We start from the raw sequence: 19409 nt of genomic DNA, 5'->3' as shown, positions 1-19409 counted from the left end.
TGCAGAAAAGGCGAGGGTTAGGGACTGGCAAGTGGGTCCACTTGCCCAGTCAACATAGCAGTACCAGACTGCACACAGGCTCTGCAATGGCAGGCCTGAGACACACTTTACAGGCTGCTTCTGTGGGTGGCACAACCAGTGCTGCAAGCCCACCAGCAGCATTTGATTTACAAGCCATGGGCACACGCAGTGCACTGTACTAGGTTTGACAAGTAAACCAAATAATCCACTTTAGCACTGATCAGCAGTGAAGTCATAAAACCATCAAAAACTGGTCAGACAAAATACAGGAGGAAGGCAAAAAGTTCAGCGATGACCCAGCAAAATGGGCCAAGTCCAACAATTATTATTATTAATTAACATTTGTTAAGCGCATGGCTACCCTTAGGCATCCCAGCACTAGTAACAACAAGCTGATAGAGATTAGGTAGTTAAGATAGATTCTGAAAGAGCCAAGTCTTCAGTTGCTTCCGAAAAGAGAGATGATGGGCCGTTGAACGAGGATGGCTGGGAGGTGTGTTCCCTAGTCTAGCGGCGTTGTAAGAAAAAGTACGGCCCCCGGAGCGGGCTCTCTTAATTTTAGGCACAGATGCAAGGAACAAGTTGGCTGATGGGAGGTGTCTTAAAGGGCGGTAGAAAGCCATGAGGGAGTGATTGATTTTAGGACCGATCCCCCAAAGGGTTTTATGTGCTATGCATAATGATTTAAAGATTATACGTTCATTTATTGGTAGCCAGTGCAGTGTTTTAAGCGCAGGCTTTGCAGAATGCAATTTGGGGGTATTGTGTAGCAGCCTGGCTGCACAATTCTGCACAACCTGCAGTTTCCTTGTGGTGGGCTTTGGGGTCCCAAGGTAGAGGGAGTTCCCGTAGTCCAGGCGGAAGAGCACCAGTGCCTGGACCATGACTCTTCGGGCGGGTACAAGAAGACGTGGGAGACTTTTTCTCATCAGTCTGATGATACCAAAGCAGGAGGCTGCTAACTTAACTGCTTGGTGATCAAATTTAAGCAATCTATCCAGCCAGACTCCCAAGCTTTTGATCTTGTCTTTGGGGGCTGGCGAAGGGCCAAGACAGTTGGGCCAGCTCAATCCGGATGTGGCGATGGAGTAATTACCTAGGATCATTAGCTCGGTCTTGTCTCCATTGAGCTTAGGACACAACTGGTCCATTCATGTGGCCACAGTTTCCAAACAGGATTCTAGGTTGGCTGGCAGGTTTGTCGGATGTTTTAATGCTACCACTAGCTGTGTGTCGTCCATGTAAGTAATGATATGGAGCCCATATGGCAGGCCTAACTCGGCAAGAGGTTTTTGGTAGACATTACATTGGGTGGGGTTTAGTGAAGAACCCTGGGGGACTCCACAAGTAAGTGGCACATGCTTGGAAGTGTTGTTGCCCATGAATACCTGAAACGATCTATCCTTTAGAAAGGACTTAATCCATGCCATGACATTGCCTGAGCTTCCCACCATTCTGAGTCTGTGGAAAAGGATGTTGTAGTTGACAGTATCGAATGCGGAGCTCAAGTCATGTAGGATGATGGCCACCATGCCTCCCTGGTCGGGGATTTTCCTCGATTCCTCCACTACTGCTAACCGAGCTGTTTCCATGCCATGGTTTGGTCGGAAACCTGTCTGAGAGGTATACAGTAGGGAGTGGGTTTCTAAAAACTCCAAGAGAATTTTGTTGACATATTTCTCTAGTATTTTGCTAGTCCCAGGGAGAAGCGAGACCGGACGATAGTTACCCCATAACTCAGGATTGAGGTTAGGTTATTTTAACAGTGCTCATCTCATACAAGGGGCAACATCGGAGTATTTAGCACTACATAAAACAGGTTAATATGTTGCTGACATACAAAATGAGGATATATTTGTGTGTGTGTTTACACTACATAATATATAGAACTCTTCAGAGTGGCTCAGTTGAGGTCTAGAGGGCAAGAACATTAGACAAATGGTATCATCTGCACTGGATGGAAACTATTTGGAAATCGGGTGAATGGTAAACCCAAATGAATGCTTTGAAAAAAAGAGGCCTGCCGAATGTAAAAAGCATGTTGTGCTACCCCTGGCACCAAGATGTCCCACACTGCTAATTGATTAATTGACAGTAGGGGGAAGGACCACAGTTAATTGTTCAGTAGGGCCCTCTCAAACGTCCTAGCAACCTCAACATAGTGTTCGGGATGGCAATGTAAGAGTGATCAGATGTTTCATGATCAAGCAAATGTTCATACATTCATACCTTCTTCTGAATGTATTGACTGATGCATATTTCATACTGGTACTGATCCAGAGTCGTAGGGTTACCCAAATCAGCTGAGTTGCATTTTCATGAGACATCAGGGTGTAGTGTACTTGTTGGATGACCATCGGGACGAGCTATGTCTCTGAGGTGTATGGATTGTGTTTGCATGGTTACTTCTGGAGTCAGCTAGATTATATTTCAAAGCAGTCTTGCAGTGAAGGCTCTACTTGTGTAAAATGCTAGTTGTGCAGCATAGTAGCAGGGCATACATAATATGGTTAAATTATTAATATACTCATTGGCTGTAACAATGCGGTGGGTGTAAGCTATAAGAGTGATGAAAGCTTATAATGCTTGATGTCTTGTACTGCAATGCAAAATGATTCTGCAGTGTCAATCGCCATATATGGGTAGTATTTTTATTAGGAATCCGTGTCACCAACCAGGGACTTGTCCAGAGTGGAAAGGAATGTTTAGGTAAGCTAGAAAGTGTGCGTTAATGTCGATATGCGATCTTGTTACCACAGTTGGCTAGTTGGTGAAACATAAGATGGAAAACTTCAATGGTACTTTCCCATTGTTCCTCTTCTTTCAGGCTGACGAGGGCAGCTTTCCAGGGTACAGTCCTGGGTGGAGATCAGTGACACACAATGTAGAAGGCATAATCCAATGGCAGATGAGAACGTCCTGGCTGATGTCATCTGTACACCTTTGTGTTTCTTAAAATACCCCTTGTTATGTCAGTGTGAGTGGTCCTGTAGATCCATAGTGTTTGCATCTAATGGCAAATGCAATTCACTTAAGCTCTGCTGCTGGCGTTCAAGTGGTTTCTTGTTGAGCCACTGTGTGTCATGGGCTGTTTATGTGATGTTAATTGGTGTTTAGGGGTGGAAGTGCTGTTGAGTCCTCCGTGAAGAAGGATGCTTTGACATGACTGTAACTCTTTTGTATGCTGCAGATCAGTGGGGAGTCCGGTCCTTTGGGAATGGTTGTAGTCAGAAGGGGCGATATGCACTGTGGCCTCCAGGAGAAAGTTCCATTATTTTGGGTGCTAAGGAAATATCTTAGACCAGCTTCCCTGACATTCCATACTTGAAAGTCACCCATATTTTGGCCTGGAATGAAATGATGTATTAAAGAGGGGGAAACTGCAAGAAAAAGCAACTTGAGTCACGCATTTAATCCTTCACATGTTTTAATTCTCCTCTTTTTCAGACACAATGACCTTCCGTGGCAGCTGTTGTCGAAGTTTAACAACAAGATGAGTGTGGTGGACCTGTACACACTCAACCGTACTCACACAAACATCCCAAAGCTGAAGGAGGGTTTCGTTGGAGCTCAGGTACTATATACTTCTAACGAGAAAAACAGATGAGAGGGCAGATGCATGCGGAAAAGTGAAAGGGGGGCTGTATATAGAAGCTGCTGTTGTGCTGAGTCCCTGCACATCACTGTTGGGGTAAATGTTCCTTACACCTCAAATTATATTGTTCCCTTCCTAGATTATTTTCTACTTCATAAACCTGTTTATTAGGTTGAGGATTTTGCAATGAAATGACCATGTTGCGTGGTGTCTCCTTCAGAAAGCTCCTGGGAACTCAATTCCATAGTATGTTGTGTGAGTTCCCAAATTGATGTTCTCGAGTTTGTTTCCTCAAACATTTGTTCCCTGAACGGAAGTGGGGGTAATGGCTTAAAATCCATGGAGTAAACACTGTAAAATCGGAGCACAAGGTAGTCAAAGCAGATGGTTTTTTGGAGACTTGATCAAGGAAAAAGTAACAATTGACCTGGAAGCAGTGAAGCAAGGTCATACACATGTTAAATGTGACTGAAGGGATCAAGAGCAGAGAAGCACCGCGTGTGACCTGAAATTGAACATCTGGTTCTGCTTTGAGCTCCACATGCAAGCGTTCTCTGGCTGTTCACACTCCATGTTGTCTTGAGGTTTTATGCTTAGCAGGAACCTTGTCAGCAACAACAAAACAGCAAACTGCTACCAGTCAAGACTCTGTCAGTTGCGACAGAGCTGAGAGCCAGCTTGTGATCATGGAGGCAGCATGAAATGCAATCTTTGGAGCAGACCTAACCTTATTCCCAGCCGCCTCTAACCTAGGGTTGAAATTGTGGCAAGACATTTAGCAATTTGTGGTAAGATGCTTAGTATTAGAATGTAGGTTCAAGAATGTATGTAATAAACGTTCTCTTCTTGAAGTTCTGGCAGTGAATGGTATGTCAGTATCTACTAGGACATCAGCAGGGCTAGACGTGCCGTGTTGTGGGCGCTATATGTTGGAATGAAGCCTATATTTCCTTACATCTATGTATGAAGAATCTCCGTACACTGTTACTAACGTTTGATCAGAAGGTTTGGGGAGATATAGGGTACTAAGTAGTATATTTACAAAGGGTAGTAATACTTTCTGTTGTGAGTTATTTATTTATGGAAAAAACGTCAAGAATGTTCTGACCTACAAGTTGGAGCTGGGAGTTAAGGGGACAGCAAAGCTAGCCATTGGCGTGTCCAGGAAAATAAAGGCCATTAAGGGCTTTTCTGATGTTGATGTCGGTGCCTCTATTCTGAGTCATTATCTCCATATCACCATTGCTTTGTAAACAGATTTGCTCTTCAAGCAAAATGAGTTAATTTTTGTAACATAGACTCTTACACTTCGGACCCAATACTGTCCTTTCATATTTTATAGTTTAACAAGGTAAATACCCATGGTAAGTCTAAATTAGCAAAAATATTATTTGTTAATTTAAGGATTGAGGTCCTGGACATCGGAATCCAAGGAAAAGCACTGGAATGGATCACCTCGTTCCTCACCGGAAGAACCCAGAGAGTCCGCCTTCCACCATTCAAGTTCGAGGCCACTGAAGTCATCTGCGGCGTACCACAAGGATCTTCACTCAGCCCCACCCTCTTCAACATATACATGAGCCCCCTCGCGATCATCGCACGCCAACACAACCTCAACATCATCTCCTACGCCGACGACACTCAACTGATCCTATCACTCACCAGAGACCCTAACACTGCCAAAACCAACCTGCATGAAGGAATGAAAGAAGTAGCCGAATGGATGAAGCACAGCCGTTTAAAACTGAACTCAGACAAAACAGAAGTCCTCATCCTAGGCACCTCCCCCTCCGCCTGGGATGACTCTTGGTGGCCAGAGGCCCTTGGAAAAGCACCCATCCCGACGGACCACACTCGGAACCTGGGCGTCATCCTGGATTCCTCACTCTCGATGAACAGACAAGTCAACGCCGTTTCTTCATCCTGCTTCAACATTCTTCGCATGCTCAAAAAAACATTTCGCTGGATCCCCACCGAAACCAGAAAAACAGTCACCCACGCTCTGGTCACGAGCCGACTGGACTACGGAAACACCCTCTACGCCGGTACTACCGCAAAACTCCAGAAAAAACTCCAACGCATCCAGAACGCTTCAGCCAGGCTCATATTAGACATCCCACGTAAAGAACACATCTCCGGCCACCTGAAAAGCCTCCACTGGCTCCCCGTCAATAAGAGGATTACTTTCCGGCTCCTAACCCACGCTCACAAAGCACTCTACGAAATCGGACCTGAATGCCTCAACACACGACTGTCCTTCTACAACCCCCGCCAGCTACGATCCTCCAACCAGGCCCTGGCCACTGTACCTCGCATCAACAAAACCACCATGGGAGGTAGATCCTTCTCCTACCTGGCAGCTACAACCTGGAACTCACTTCCCACTCGCCTTCGCCTTACTCAGAACCACCTAGCATTCAGAAAGCAACTTAAAACGTGGATATTTGACAAGTAAGTCCCCACCCTCTTCAAGCGCCTTGAGACCCTCTGGGTATGTAGCGCGCTCTATAAATTTTTTGACTTGACTTGACTTGACATACTCTTTTAAGAGTCACTTAATGCGCGGCTACCAATGGCAAGGCTTGGCGAGTTGGATCAATCAATCAGGGAGTGTTAAGCACGCTACTCACCCATAAGGGTTCAAGGCGCTGGGGCGTGGGGAAGCAACTCCGGTCAGTCGAAGAGCCAGGTCTTGAGGGTCTTATTGAAGATATGCTGGGTGGGGGCACATCTGATGTCGATCAGGAGCTCGTGCCAGGTTTTTTCCACGATGTAGATGAAGGATCTTCCACCGGTTCTTGCTCTGCAGATGCGCAGGGGTTCGGCGAGGGTGGCGGGTCTGAGGTTCCTCTTGGGTTTATGGAAGGAGAGTCTATCCGGTGTTGTGGAGGCATTTGTAGGCATGGGTGAGTATCTTAAAAGTTAGCCCCTTCTCGATGGGAAGCCAGTGGAGGTTGCGCAAGTGTTGGGTGATGTGTTTGTGTCGAGGGATGCAAAGGACGAGTCTGGCTGCGGTATTCTGTATGGTCTGCAGTATGCGGAGCACAGACTTGTTGATCCCGTTGTAGAGGGCGTTTCAGTAGTCCATTCTGCTGGTTATGCGTGTGCGGGTGACGGTCTTCCTTGATTGGGGCGGATCCATTTGAAGATCTTCTGGAGGGTGCAGAGGGTGTTTAAGCAGGTGGAGGTGACGGCGTTGACCTGTCTGGTCATGAAGAGAGAGGAGTAGAGTATGATGCAGAGGTTTCGGGAGTGGATGGTGGGAGTGGAGGGGCTGCTGAGGGCGACGGGCCACCAGGTGTTCCATGCTGAGGGGGAGGGTCCAAGGACGAGAGCCTCTGTCTTCTCCGAGTTGAGCTTCCCGCAGCTGTTGCTCATCCATGATGCGATGTCCTTCATTCTTTCCTGGAAGTTGAGTCTGGTGGTACTTGTGCCCCTTCGTTAGGGAGAGGATGAGCTGGGTGTCGTCTGCGTCGGATACAGTGACCCATTCACACATTACACTTTTAGTTGATTAGTAATTCAAGCTGAAACTGCAAAGTGTTAAAATGTAAAATAAGCTTGTAGGATATATTGTTATAAAAAATTGTGCACTATGAAAAGAACCACTGGAGAAGGGGGCGAGCAAATAGTTTTAAAAAAAGGCATGCTTTTAGTTCTTTGCGGAAAGGGAACATGTTCTTTGTAGAGCAAAGATGCAGTGCTAGATAATTCCAAGTCCTGTCCACAACTACCAAGAAAGCTCTGCTACCTGTACAAAGATGTTAAAACCGTCAAGGTGTAAGCATCAGAATATGTAGGTTTCCTGATGAGGAGAAAGTGATTACATTTTTCCGCAAAGTAGTTAGGGTCAGAACGATGCAAAGCTCTGAAAGTTGTACACATAGCTATAAAAGGAATCCTCTTTTTCAACCGGCAGCCAATGTAAGGCTCACAGAGATGATGATGCTGAGGAACGACTTAGCCACTATGAAGCAAATCAATCAGGTTTTTTTGTATTATTCTTAATATGATTTAGAGCACAAAGGGGAGACCCAAGGAATTAATGATTACAATAGTCCCAGTGACTTGCACCAGTAGAGGTCTAGTATGCAAGGGAAGAAGAGATAGACTTTTGCATAATAGCTTCTTCAAAAAGAAGCAGATCGAAAGTAGATTAGTTCACTGAGTGGTCAAAGAAAGATAATTGTTGACCTGAAAGCCAAGACTGCAGATTATGGACAATGGAACGGGAGCCCTGCCCAATTGGGCGGCCAAGAGCTCATGGGCAGGGAGGGCTGTGAACGACATCTAGAAATGACTACAGCCCGATCCAGACTTTGGAATATAGAGTACTGCACAACAAACGTGGTAGAGCAACCTGTCTGGCAAACCCTCTGACTGCCCAATGTATTATGAGTTGGGCAGACCATCATCATTCCAATGGCAGAGACCCTGCTCACTTTGCCATTTGAAAGCTTACTCCGATAGCCTGACGGAGCAGTGCCCTTCGGAATAAAAATATCAGACTGTCTGCTCTGTTTAGAGCAGACGGTCTGCATATATATTTCTTTCCATAACCTGCCTGTTATGTTGTACTTTTCCTTTAAGGCTCGTGTGTGTTAGTTGGAATGTCATGATGCTTGGAATGTATGTGGGTAGATCTTTGGGGGGATTGCAGGAGCAGTTGGAGAGCTGTGATTGTGGATGCTCCCTGGCGCTCACCTGTATTTGCTCACTTCTTCATTAAAGTACTTTACTACAACCTCGCCTGGACCTTCATTACAATTGGCGACGATGGACTGTTAAAGAACCCGTGCAAGCAAAATCTTCAAACATTTGGTAGGCATTGGAAAGCTTATGCGGTGATTCTAAATCATTTAATGAACTTTTGCACTGGATATTGCACTCCGTGATGAAGCTCGGACCCTTGGGGTAAGCGACTTTCAAGGAGCTGTTCCGTTTATTTGTGTTATTGCAAAGTTATCGTAAGTCTACCTTACTTGTGGTTCAGACGCGGAGCATTTTTCAAATTGCTCAGAAGTTCGGTGAAGGCGCGAGATACAGACTCGCACAACAATCACCGTCAGGAAGTCCACGAGTGCATTCTACCGGCGAACTGTGCAGGAAGTGACGTAATCACGTTGGTCAAGCAGCGTAACCCTACGTGGCGGCCATCTTAGTTAAGTGAAAATCGAGTACTTCGCAGTTGGGAATTAAACCACACGGCAATAAAGAGGAATACAGGCATAAAGAGGAATACAAGCACCGAGGCGTGCACCGTGGAGTATAATACTGGCATAAAGAAAAATACAGGTGAGAAGGTCGGGGAGCACAATAAAAAAAAAAGTTATTTAACTTGTTTGAACTTTTAAAATATTTTTGGTACATGATATATGGAGAGTGGTGATTCAGGGGAGAACAGCACTAGTGATAACAGTGGAAACAGCGCACATACTGAACACAGGATGGCACAACAAAATTTTACAATAAGTGCCCCACAACCATTTTGGGCCACTGGTACTCAACCAGAAATTAAATGGATTGAGTGGAAGGAGTACTTTATTAATTACATTGAGGCAATTGATGAAGAAAAGAAGATGAAACCTGAACAGAAGAAAAGAATCTTATTACATTCTTTAGGAGCTATAGGTTTAAAAACGCATTCCCGCATGAATTACGTTGAAGATGCGAACCTAGATGTTTTTGAGAATTGTATAAAAAACATGGACAAATATTTCGCACCCAAAGTGTGTATGGGGGTAACGAGACATAAATTCTTCCAAAGGAAACAAAGTAAAACGGAGACAGTTGATGAATGGGTGGACGAACTGAAGAAACTAGCAATTGACTGTAAATTTGGAACTTTAAATGATGAACTGATTCGGGACCAACTGGTGATGCATAATAATAACTCTACGTTACAAGACAGACTTTGGGTAAATGGTGATGCACCATTGGAAGATGTGTTAGCTATTATGAGAAAGGCGGAAATGTCGGGAAGATGTTCTTCTGTGGTAAAAGAGACAGAGCAAGACAAAACATCTAGTGCGGTTTGTAAGATTTTACCACACAATGAGACCCAAACAAGATTTCAGCCGAGTTCGCAGGGCAGATGGAACGCTCAACCAACTAGATTTAAGAAAAAAGACATAAAAGGAGAAGAAAGAAGATGTTATCGGTGTGATAGCAAAGAACATTTAGCATTTACCAGAACTTGCCCGGCCATTAATAAGAAATGTGGTATTTGTGGAATGTTAGGCCATTTCTCTAAAATGTGCCGCAAACGCAGTAATGTGAAGTATGTTTGGGATGAAGAGGAGACAGTGGTGGAGGATGAGGAAGAGAGTTTGGAATGGGTAAAGAATGTGAGAGGTAAATATGTCATCAATATTTCTGATGAAGCCTTGGAAGGGAAACCTTTGTGTAAGGTATCTTTAGGAGGTGTGGTGGTAGAAGTTTACGCAGACTCAGGATCACCTTACACGATTGGAAATGAGGATGTTTGGAAGAAATATTTTGTGGGAAAGATTGGTGATCAATTAAAATGTTCAGACATTTGTCCTGTAGGTTACACTGGAAAAAAAATTGAGATGCTCGGTTACAGATGGCTCACATTTGTGTTTAAAGGAAGAACCACAAGAGGCAAATTGTACATATCCAAAACTGGACCATCAGTATTGGGATGGTGGGATCAGAAGAGTTTAAGCATAATTTTAGACCCAAATAGTGAAGAAAAGGTGTTGGTAGTAGATGACGAGAGCAAGTTTAGTGATATTTTGAGTAAGGAATTTCCAGGAGTTTTTGGTACGGTTTTAGGAAAATTGAAGGGGTTTGAACATAGGATACTACTTAAGGCAAATGCTGAGCCAAAGGTTCATAAAGTTAGACCTATTCCAATGTTGATAAGGGACGAGGTAAAAGGTGAATTACAAGGACTACTTGCTAAGGGGATAATCGAGGAGGTTGAAGCCTCAGAATGGATCAGTCCTATCGTTGTGGCGCGGAAACCCAACGGAAAAATCCGTTTATGCATCGACCTGCGCCATCTCAACAATAACATCATTGTTGAGAAATTCCCTTTACCCAAAATCAATGAGATGGTTGCCTCTTTTAAAGGTGCTACGTGGTTCTCAACCATAGATTTATCTGCTTCATATCATCAGATTGAGTTGGAAAGTAAATCAAGGTATTTAACTGCTTTTGTCACACCTTTTGGGTGTTATCAATTTAGACGGATGCCTTTTGGATTGGCATCAGCTGCGGCTGTATTTCAGAAGTTAATGTATAAACTACTAGGTGATTTAGACATGATTGCATTCTTTCAGGATGATATTTTGGTGGCTGAAAAAGACAAAATGGAGCATGATAGTAAGTTGAGACAGGTCTTAAAAGTATTGGAAGATGCTGGACTTACTGTGGAGTTATCAAAGTGCAAATTTTGCAAAAGAAGTGTCTCATATTTGGGACATATTATTAGTGAGGAGGGAGTAAAACCCAAACCAGCTTTGATAGAAAACATTGTAAATTCACGTACACCTAGCACCAAAGAGGAGATAAGAACTTTTCTGGGAATGGCGGAGTACTGTGCCAAATTTGTAAAAGATTTCGCATCCAAGGTGTTTAACATTCGCAGTCTTTTAAAAAAGAATGTCAAGTTTGTCTGGACGAAAGAGTGTCAGGATGAGTTTGATAGCATCAAAGTTGAGTTACAAAATGTCAATGCCTTATCAAGTTTTGACCCCAACGCTGAATGTTTGTTAACTACAGATGCGAGTGACAAAGGCATTGGTGCTGTGTTGTCCCAAGTAAATGAAAGAGGTAAAGAGACTATAATTCTGTTTGCGTCTAGAGCACTTTCCCCGTCTGAAACTAGATACCCTATCATTGAAAGAGAGGCGTTGGCCTGTGCATGGGCTCTTGAGCATTTTAGGGCCTTTGTGTGGGGGAAACCTTTAACCATTAGAACGGATCATCGTCCTTTGGTAAAGATTTTATCATCGGAGGGTATTTCTGGGGCTTCAGCTAGGATGGCAAGGTTGTCAATGCACATGTGTGAATTCATTTATAAAATGATTTATTTGCCTGGAAGAGATAACATAATTGCTGATTGCCTATCTAGATTGCCGTCTCCGTTAGAAGAGTGTGCTGATGACCCATGGGGGAACGTTAGTATTGCCTTAATTCATGATTCTGGAGCCCCTGCCATTAGCAATAAAGTGTGGATGGAAGAACAAGACAAGGATATCGAACTCAAAAAGATTAAGGAGTATATCTGTTCTGGTTGGCCAAAACAAGGTTCTTTGGAAGGAAATTTTAGAGCGTTTTGGGAGGTTAGAATGGAGTTATCCTTAGAGAAAGACTTACTATTCAGAGGTGACAGGGTTATCCCTCCAACTTCGTTAAGGAAAAAGATTTTAGAACTATGTCACGAGGGGCATTTTGGTATTGGAAGGAACAAAATCATGGTGAAAGGTATGTTTTGGTGGCCTGGTGTGGACAAGGACACAGAAGTTTTTGTAAGGAGTTGTAGCGTTTGCAGTTCTGCTGGCAAAGCTCTCAAAACCCTAAAACCTGGTATGAGTGAGGGGTTGATTCCTGAGCTTCTGTGGGAAATAATTGCAGTGGACATTATTGGGCCTATTGGGGAGTCCAAGGAGTTTCGGTTGTTGGCTATCGACTAATTCTCTAAATGGCCTATAGTGAGATTTGTGGACAAAGCGGACACTTCCAATGTTTTAAAGTTTTTGGACAACATTTTATTATGGAGGGTTTACCAGTATGTATACTCACTGACAATGGTGTTCAGTTTTTATCACACATAGCTTGCACCTATTTTGAGAAATGTGGCGTGAAACATAAGACAACCGCTTTGTACAATCCTAGCGGTAATGGTACCGTGGAGAGGTTCAACAGGGTAATCAAAGGTGTTATCCAAGCAGCTGTCAGTAAAAAATTGGATTGGAAGGTCCAAGTGCAGAAGGCAGTCTGGTCCTACAGAACCACGGTACAAACTAGTACAGGGTTGTCCCCTTTTGTAATGATGCGGGGGAGGATGCCAAGAAGTAAAGTTAATCCTGGCTGGTTGATGGATGGCAAAGTTATGCAATGGTCACCCACTGTGGTGAAGAATAACTTGGAATTACTTCATTCCAAAAGTAAAGAGTTTTATGACAGTCACCATGGAACAAAGGATGTGGAAGTCAAAGTTGGTGAATGGGTGCGTGTGAAGAAGCCTTATAAAGTACCTAAAGGTGAGTCGTTTCGAGCCACAAAAACAAGGGGTTGAGGTTTTGAGAAATGCGGTCAGACTGAGTGACGGAAAAGTTTGGAATCTAAAAAGTATAGCTATTAGTCATGACCAGCATGAAGAATTGAGAGATGAAGCGCCCTCTTGTCCAAATATGTATGATTGGATGGAGGATAATTTTGAAGATAGCTACTTGCAAGCACAACTTGCTGGGGTGGCTGGGAACAACAATGAGTTGGTGGTTGACTCTGTTACTACTGACCAACCTGTTTGTGAGGAGGTGGGAAGTGTTGGGACTCACTGTACTGGTGGTCTTTCAAACAATGTCTGTGGTGAGTTAATGAGTAAGAGAACTCGTACTTCTCCCACTTGGCTAAAGGATTACGTTACTGAGTTCTAGTGTTATTTATTGGGAGGTTTTTTGTATGGTTCTTTTTTTTTTTTTTTTTTTTTTTTTTTTTCATTTGCCTTTCCTGTTCTTTTCCTTTTTCCTTCATTGAGGAGAGGGGGATGTGTTGTGTTGTACTTTTCCTTTAAGGCTCGTGTGTGTTAGTTGGAATGTCATGATGCTTGGAATGTATGTGGGTAGATCTTTGGGGGGATTGCAGGAGCAGTTGGAGAGCTGTGGCGTAGATTGTGGATGCTCCCTGGCGCTCACCTGTATTTGCTCACTTCTTCATTAAAGTACTTTTCTACAACCTCGCCTGGACCTTCATTACACTGCCTTCTGCGCCGGGAAACCCTTTGTTGGGTAGCTGCTGCACATTACAAATTTAAAAACTAAACTAAACCACCACAAAAAATCTGGTGGTCTCAAACAGAAAAGAAAACAAGGGACCCCTCGCCTTGGGAGAGGGCTCACAGGGTGTGGGGGTCATTTGTGTTTTGTTTTCAAATAGCAAACTACCACTTTGTAGACTGTGGTCACACACCAAAGTTGGAGTGCCTTCTGGGGAACTGCTGGACAGGAAGAGATCACTAAATATGGTGGACATAATGTCCTCCACCACCCTGATGGATGGCAGGTTCCTGTCAAACAATACATCAGGCCCCATCTACCAATTACTGATACAGGATGCAAACCCTGTACCCCACAACTATTGTTCAGCTGCCACCAAACATTAATCATTGCACAGCCTGAACATGGGGACAGAAGTTGCCCATTTTGAAAGAAGGTCCACTTTGGATGAACCCATCTCTTGTAGAGACAATTACTCTGCAGGTGAGCAACCTGTTCCAAATTATGTACCGCACCAACAAGGTGACTCGGAACATGAGGTTTGTATGCAGGTAAACAGACCCTCTTAGTCCGAAGAGTTGAGATGAGGAGCAGGGCAGCACAGGGCTACCTCTACTGGGACCACATTCCATTTTTAATTCTAAATGAAATTCACTGCTGTTGATATTTTATTATTCCACTGCTTTGTTTGGTTTGTTTTTATTTGAGCTCTATTCCTTTTTTGTGCTTGTGCCGTGTTATTGAAATATATTGTGAGGCACTCTTATGTCCTTAAGTGAGGTTTACACTTTTCTCCCATATTGTGTCTCCCCTCTCTGTTTTAGTTTTGGGCTGCCTACGTCCCCTGTGACACCCAGGGGAAAGACGCTGTGAAGCGCACCTTAGAACAGATTGACATCATTCATCGGATGTGTGAAAAATACCCTCTTGACTTCCAGTGTGTTCAGAGCAGCACAGGTGAGTTTTGAGGAACACTACTTCAGAGCTACCAGCTGGCATAAGTTGAACTGACATTAAAGCAAAGAAACTACCAAATGGCTGGAATCTGGGTTCTAAGGGATGGGAATACATTACCAATTTCTGACAAACTGCACATATCAATCAATCAATCAAACTGTACTTGTATAGCGCGACATACCACCTGTGAGGGTATCCAGGCGCTGGGCTGAGGGTTCCATCAAAGAGTCGGGTCTTGAGTCCCTTCCTGGAGTCTGCCAATGAGGGTAATGTTCAAAGGCGGAGTGGGAAGGGCATTCCAGGATTTTGTGGCACGGTGGAAGACGGATCGTCCCTTGGTGCTACAGCGTTGAAAGCACAGTGTCTGTGCATGGGCGAGCGGAGTGGAGGTTTCTGGGTGGCTGGTGGAAGTTTAGTCGGTGGTTCATGTATGGTGGTCCCTGGTCGGGGAGGGCTTTGTAGGTGTGGGTCAGAAGCTTGAAATGGCCTCTCTTCTGGATAGGGAGCCAGTGGAGGTCTCAAGTGCTGGGAAATATGGGCTCTTTTGGGCAAGTTGAGGATCAGTCTGGCTGCTGCGTTCTGGATCATCTGGATTCTTCTCAGGAGGGTGCCAGTGGTGACTGTATAGAGTGCCTTGCCGTCGTACAGACGGCTGGTGATGAGGGCCTGAAGAGCATGTGGAAGCAGGCAGTGTTGCCTGTCATTTCATGGAGAATTCGCTGTCTAGTATGATGCAGAGGTTTTGGGCATGATATTTGGGAGTGGGGGTGGGTCTGAGTTCCGATGGCCACCAAGACTAGTTCCAGAGGGAGAGGTGGCTTCCAGAGATCAGTATTTCAGTTTTGTCTGTGTAGAGTTTCAGGTAGTTGTCTTCCATCCAGGCTGAGACGTTCTTTATGCAGTTGTGAAAGTTTTTTTTTTATTGTAGTGGGGACTGCTGGGAGTAAGAGGACGAGCTGTGTTTTGTCGGCATAGGAGATGATGTTGATGTCATGGGCTCTGACGATGACTGCTAGTGGTGTCATGCAGATGTTCAAGAGAGTGGGACTGAGGGATGCCGCAGGTGGTGTGCTTTGGCTGTGAGGTAAAGGGAGGGAGACGGAGCTACTGTTGTCATCCCGAGAGAAAGGATGCCATCCTTCTAAGAGCATCATCTTTGATTTCCGCCTTGGTGCAGTCACTTGTGTGGTGGGAGACAGTGTCAAAAACACCTTGTGGAAGAGGTGTAGCGCAGCGGCCAGGATGCCTGACTCCGGACCACATGGTTCACGGTTCTAACCCCGGCGGCAGGTTAGTCTAGCACCATGTGACTCTGGCCAATACCTTGCTTAATCTTCCCGACGGCCCCCAGCGCCGGCACACCTCCATCGGAGTAGCTGTGCGCTTTACAAATTCTGGCATTTACATTTACAGAGGAGAGGTTGAGAAGGATCAGGGTGGATGAGTCCTTCTGTCGAGTAGGGTGCAGATGTTGTCTGTCCCGGCAATCAGGGCAGTTTGGTGCTGTGGTTGGCTCTGAATCCTTATTGGGAGGGGTCTAGAGGTCATTGGAGTCTGCTGAGGGTTTCTTGAGGAGGGATCAGGCCTCTGAGGTGTACGTAGGTTGGACAGGAGACGGAAGAAAATCAAAGGAACAAAGTGATGGCAGCATCAAGTACTGCCAGCTGAGAAGGTTGGTTTAGTTCCCTTCTTGATTGCCTGAGGAAAGGACAACTTCTCCCAGTAGCTACAGTGCCACCATGCACAGAATACAATACATGAAAGGTGTCAAGTGCCTCCTTCAGAGTGTCACAGGTCAAAGGAAACCCCCACAAAGAAGAAAAACCTACTTGGCAATCTTGGAGGTCTTGATTGAAGATGAAGATTGGATTGAAGTCCTGCGGTTCGACCAGGGGACCTTGTTGTGCTGCCTTCAGATGACATTGGACTGTACAGCAGAAGGTGTGGCGGCACATGGAACAGGACGGAGGATGCCCTAGTTTTCACCCCCTTATTTTCTCTTCTTTTTCTTCTTCTGCTTCTTCTCTTTCTCTACTTTTGTTTGCTTGGATCTTTATTCTTTATTTAGCTATCTTTGGTGTGTGAAGGCTCTGTCCTTTGCTTTTTCTACCTTAGGGTTGGTGTAACAGTTATGGTTTTAACCATTTGTAGGAGGGTGAAATACCTCTCCTGCCCTACTATTTAGTCCTTGTCTAGTTGACCTGTTACTTTACAATCGCTGGGGGAATAAAAGGAGGGGGCTGGATGGGGTGTTTGCACGTGTGTTATTTTGGGGTTGTTTATTGATTGTGTTCAGGTATTTTCCGAGGAACACAAACACAGATACATGATCCCTGTTACTCGGGCGGGAGGTGGCACGGTCTTGGTTATACTACCACTTGACAATGCAGGGTTTGGGGGCCTGATGATCATGTATGTCCTGGAATGTAAATGGGCTGGGTAACACGTGATGCGGGCCTGGTGACACACTACATTAGTAGTCTCAAACCTGATGGGGATTTTCCTCAGGAGACCCATTTGTTGGGTTGGGGACCCAATGCCATTTTGTGGGTAGGGAGGCCTACACTATGTTAGAACACATTAGGTTCACCACTGCTTCATGGGGGTGGCCATAGTGATAAAAAAAACTCCAACGTTTCAGGTTCTACAGATGTGGATAGATCAATATAGGAGGTATGTTGGAGGGCCGGGACTATGGGGACGGACATCATTTACCCTGGTTAGTGAATGAATGAATTCCGCTTTATTCGGTTTTCATTTTGACAAATAGAAAAACCATAAAAGCACAGTATTAAGATATCCATTCACAATTAGTATACAATGGTCTTAAAAAGAAGCAATAGGTTAAAATATAAACATAACTTTGCAGTTACATATCATCATTATTATGCAGTGAGCATATTAAATGTGTTTAAAAAGTTAGGACAGGCTTTAAAAATCTAAAAGATAGTTAAAAACTGAGGCCTGGTAACATACTTTAATGATGAGCATGGTTATAGGTGCTTCCTATGTCTAAGGATACTTTTAAAAAAAATGCTATTTGTCTCGTAAAGCAGTCAATTTCTAGGAATTGCAATGCAAGGTAGACTGGACGACTTTGCCTCATGTCCCATATTTTTAATATGGGTTTAATCTACCTTTACCTTTGTTCCATGTAGAATTTACAAAACAAGGTTACGTGTATGGATGTTTGGGATGAAACTCTGTCACAGGGGAAGTTTGGTAGAATTTTAGTCCAATCGTTTATGGTTGGAAAGCTTACCAAGCGATGGAATACATCAAATCTAAGGCTTGTAAGGACGGATCTATCATGTCCACTCAATGTGTATATTAAGTATGGTTGGATACCGATGGTGGACCGCATCATTTGGTTACTTTAAACTGCAGGCCTTGAAGCTTCGATGGCAAATCTATTTGCCTCCATGCGAGTGATGCATTGCTTTTCAAAAAGTTTCCTGGAGATGGAGCCCATCAATGTAGGGTTGTACTAAAAATCGGGGTGGCCCAGGTCAGTCATAAAATCTTTGATATATTTGAACCACCTAATCTCTAGCCCCTTCGCTGCTCATGACGAGCTCAGCTCGTCATGCAGTACACTGGTCGTGTGCTCATGACGAGCTGAGCTCGTCATGAACAATGGGAAATCTGGAGTAACAGCACTCAAGGGAAATTGCCTTAGCACTGATGTGGTTAGAGAGTGTTCTAATTTAAGGCTATCACTTATTACATTCCGGTTAAATATGGTTTCTGATGAGGTCCAAATCCGGTACCACAGTAATACAGGTTGGACTTTTATTGTGCCTGTAATGTAAGGTAGCCCTAACTCACTATGATAAATGTAGGTTGAGGTACATAGTGGGACCACCAATAAGTATCTTAAAAATGCATTCTCCACTCTCTGGATTTCATTTAAGTCACAGTAACCCCATATCCCAGCCCCATAGATAGCTGTACTAACACACTTGGCTTGATACATTTGTAACATCTCCAATGGAGGCCTTTTTCCTAGCTTTTGCGAAAAATGTACTAAGGCCATTGTTGTTCTCATAGAGAGTAGATTCCTGGCTTTGATAGCCTGACGCCATGAGCCCTTATTATCAATTAAAATTCCTAAACAGGGATAAGTTATAGTGGTCTCCACCTTTTTATTCTCTACTAGCAGCCCGTCCTGACGTTGTCCGGGTATGAATTGCTGCCGGCAAGTAGTATATTGTTTTGTAGGATTTAGTTTTGATAGCATTTCTTATCTGTGACAGGCCTGTGAAACGCTCCGATTCACAGTGCACTGCTGATGCACTTAAGAGTGCGCGTTCAGTAGTGTGTGAACTAGAGTTTCCCTACTTTATTTTTCCTTGCAATATTATATAGCGCGAACTCGACAATATGGAATGAGCACAATTTACATTACAGAAGAACACATTCATTTGTGGTAGGCACCGGGAGACAAAGCGGTTTGCCTGGAATCACAGGATGTTGAGCTGATGCCGAGGTTCAAACGTTGCTCCTCCGCTCTAAAGTTCGCAATTCTAGAACTTGTGGCGGGAGGTGTGTCTAAAAGTGTATGTCGGTGCTGGCCATCAATGAGAGAGACCTATGGATTTTTCAAATGAGTGGTGAAAAAATATGAGTATGTTGCTGGAGATGTGGCCGCCGTGCCACCATTGTACTTACCGGGGGAGGGTAAACACCTATTATTCTGCAACTTTCTTTCCGCATACCATCAATCCGCATTGATTACGAATTACGAAAGTACCATGACTCCGTAATGCCATTATAACGCATGGCATTACATTTTATATGCTTTTACCACGCATGCATGTACAACGAAATTTGTTGTAAATGCATGAATGGTAAAAACATGTTTTTTT

General features: G+C 44.2%; 1 protein-coding gene across 2 annotated transcripts in view; it reads left to right on the top strand.

Annotated features, from left to right (window-relative positions):
- DPEP1 (dipeptidase 1) overlaps window positions 1-19409 on the top strand; it is a 199145-nt gene that overhangs the window by 74660 nt on the left and 105076 nt on the right. For both annotated transcript variants that reach the window (XR_015302468.1, XM_086945795.1), the window contains exons 2-3: window positions 3469-3595; window positions 14409-14541. Coding sequence is in view for 1 of the 2 variants with exons in the window: in XM_086945795.1 (XP_086801921.1) it covers window positions 3469-3595; window positions 14409-14541 (260 nt within the window). In the remaining variant the exon portion in view is untranslated. The remainder of the gene's footprint in view (window positions 1-3468; window positions 3596-14408; window positions 14542-19409) is intronic.

Source organism: Lissotriton vulgaris, chromosome 12 (assembly GCF_964263255.1).
Source record: "Lissotriton vulgaris chromosome 12, aLisVul1.2, whole genome shotgun sequence".
Taxonomy (NCBI): Eukaryota; Metazoa; Chordata; class Amphibia; order Caudata; family Salamandridae; genus Lissotriton; species Lissotriton vulgaris.
The sequence above is the reverse complement of the archived record's forward strand: the minus strand, read 5'-3'. Positions and strand labels throughout refer to the sequence as shown.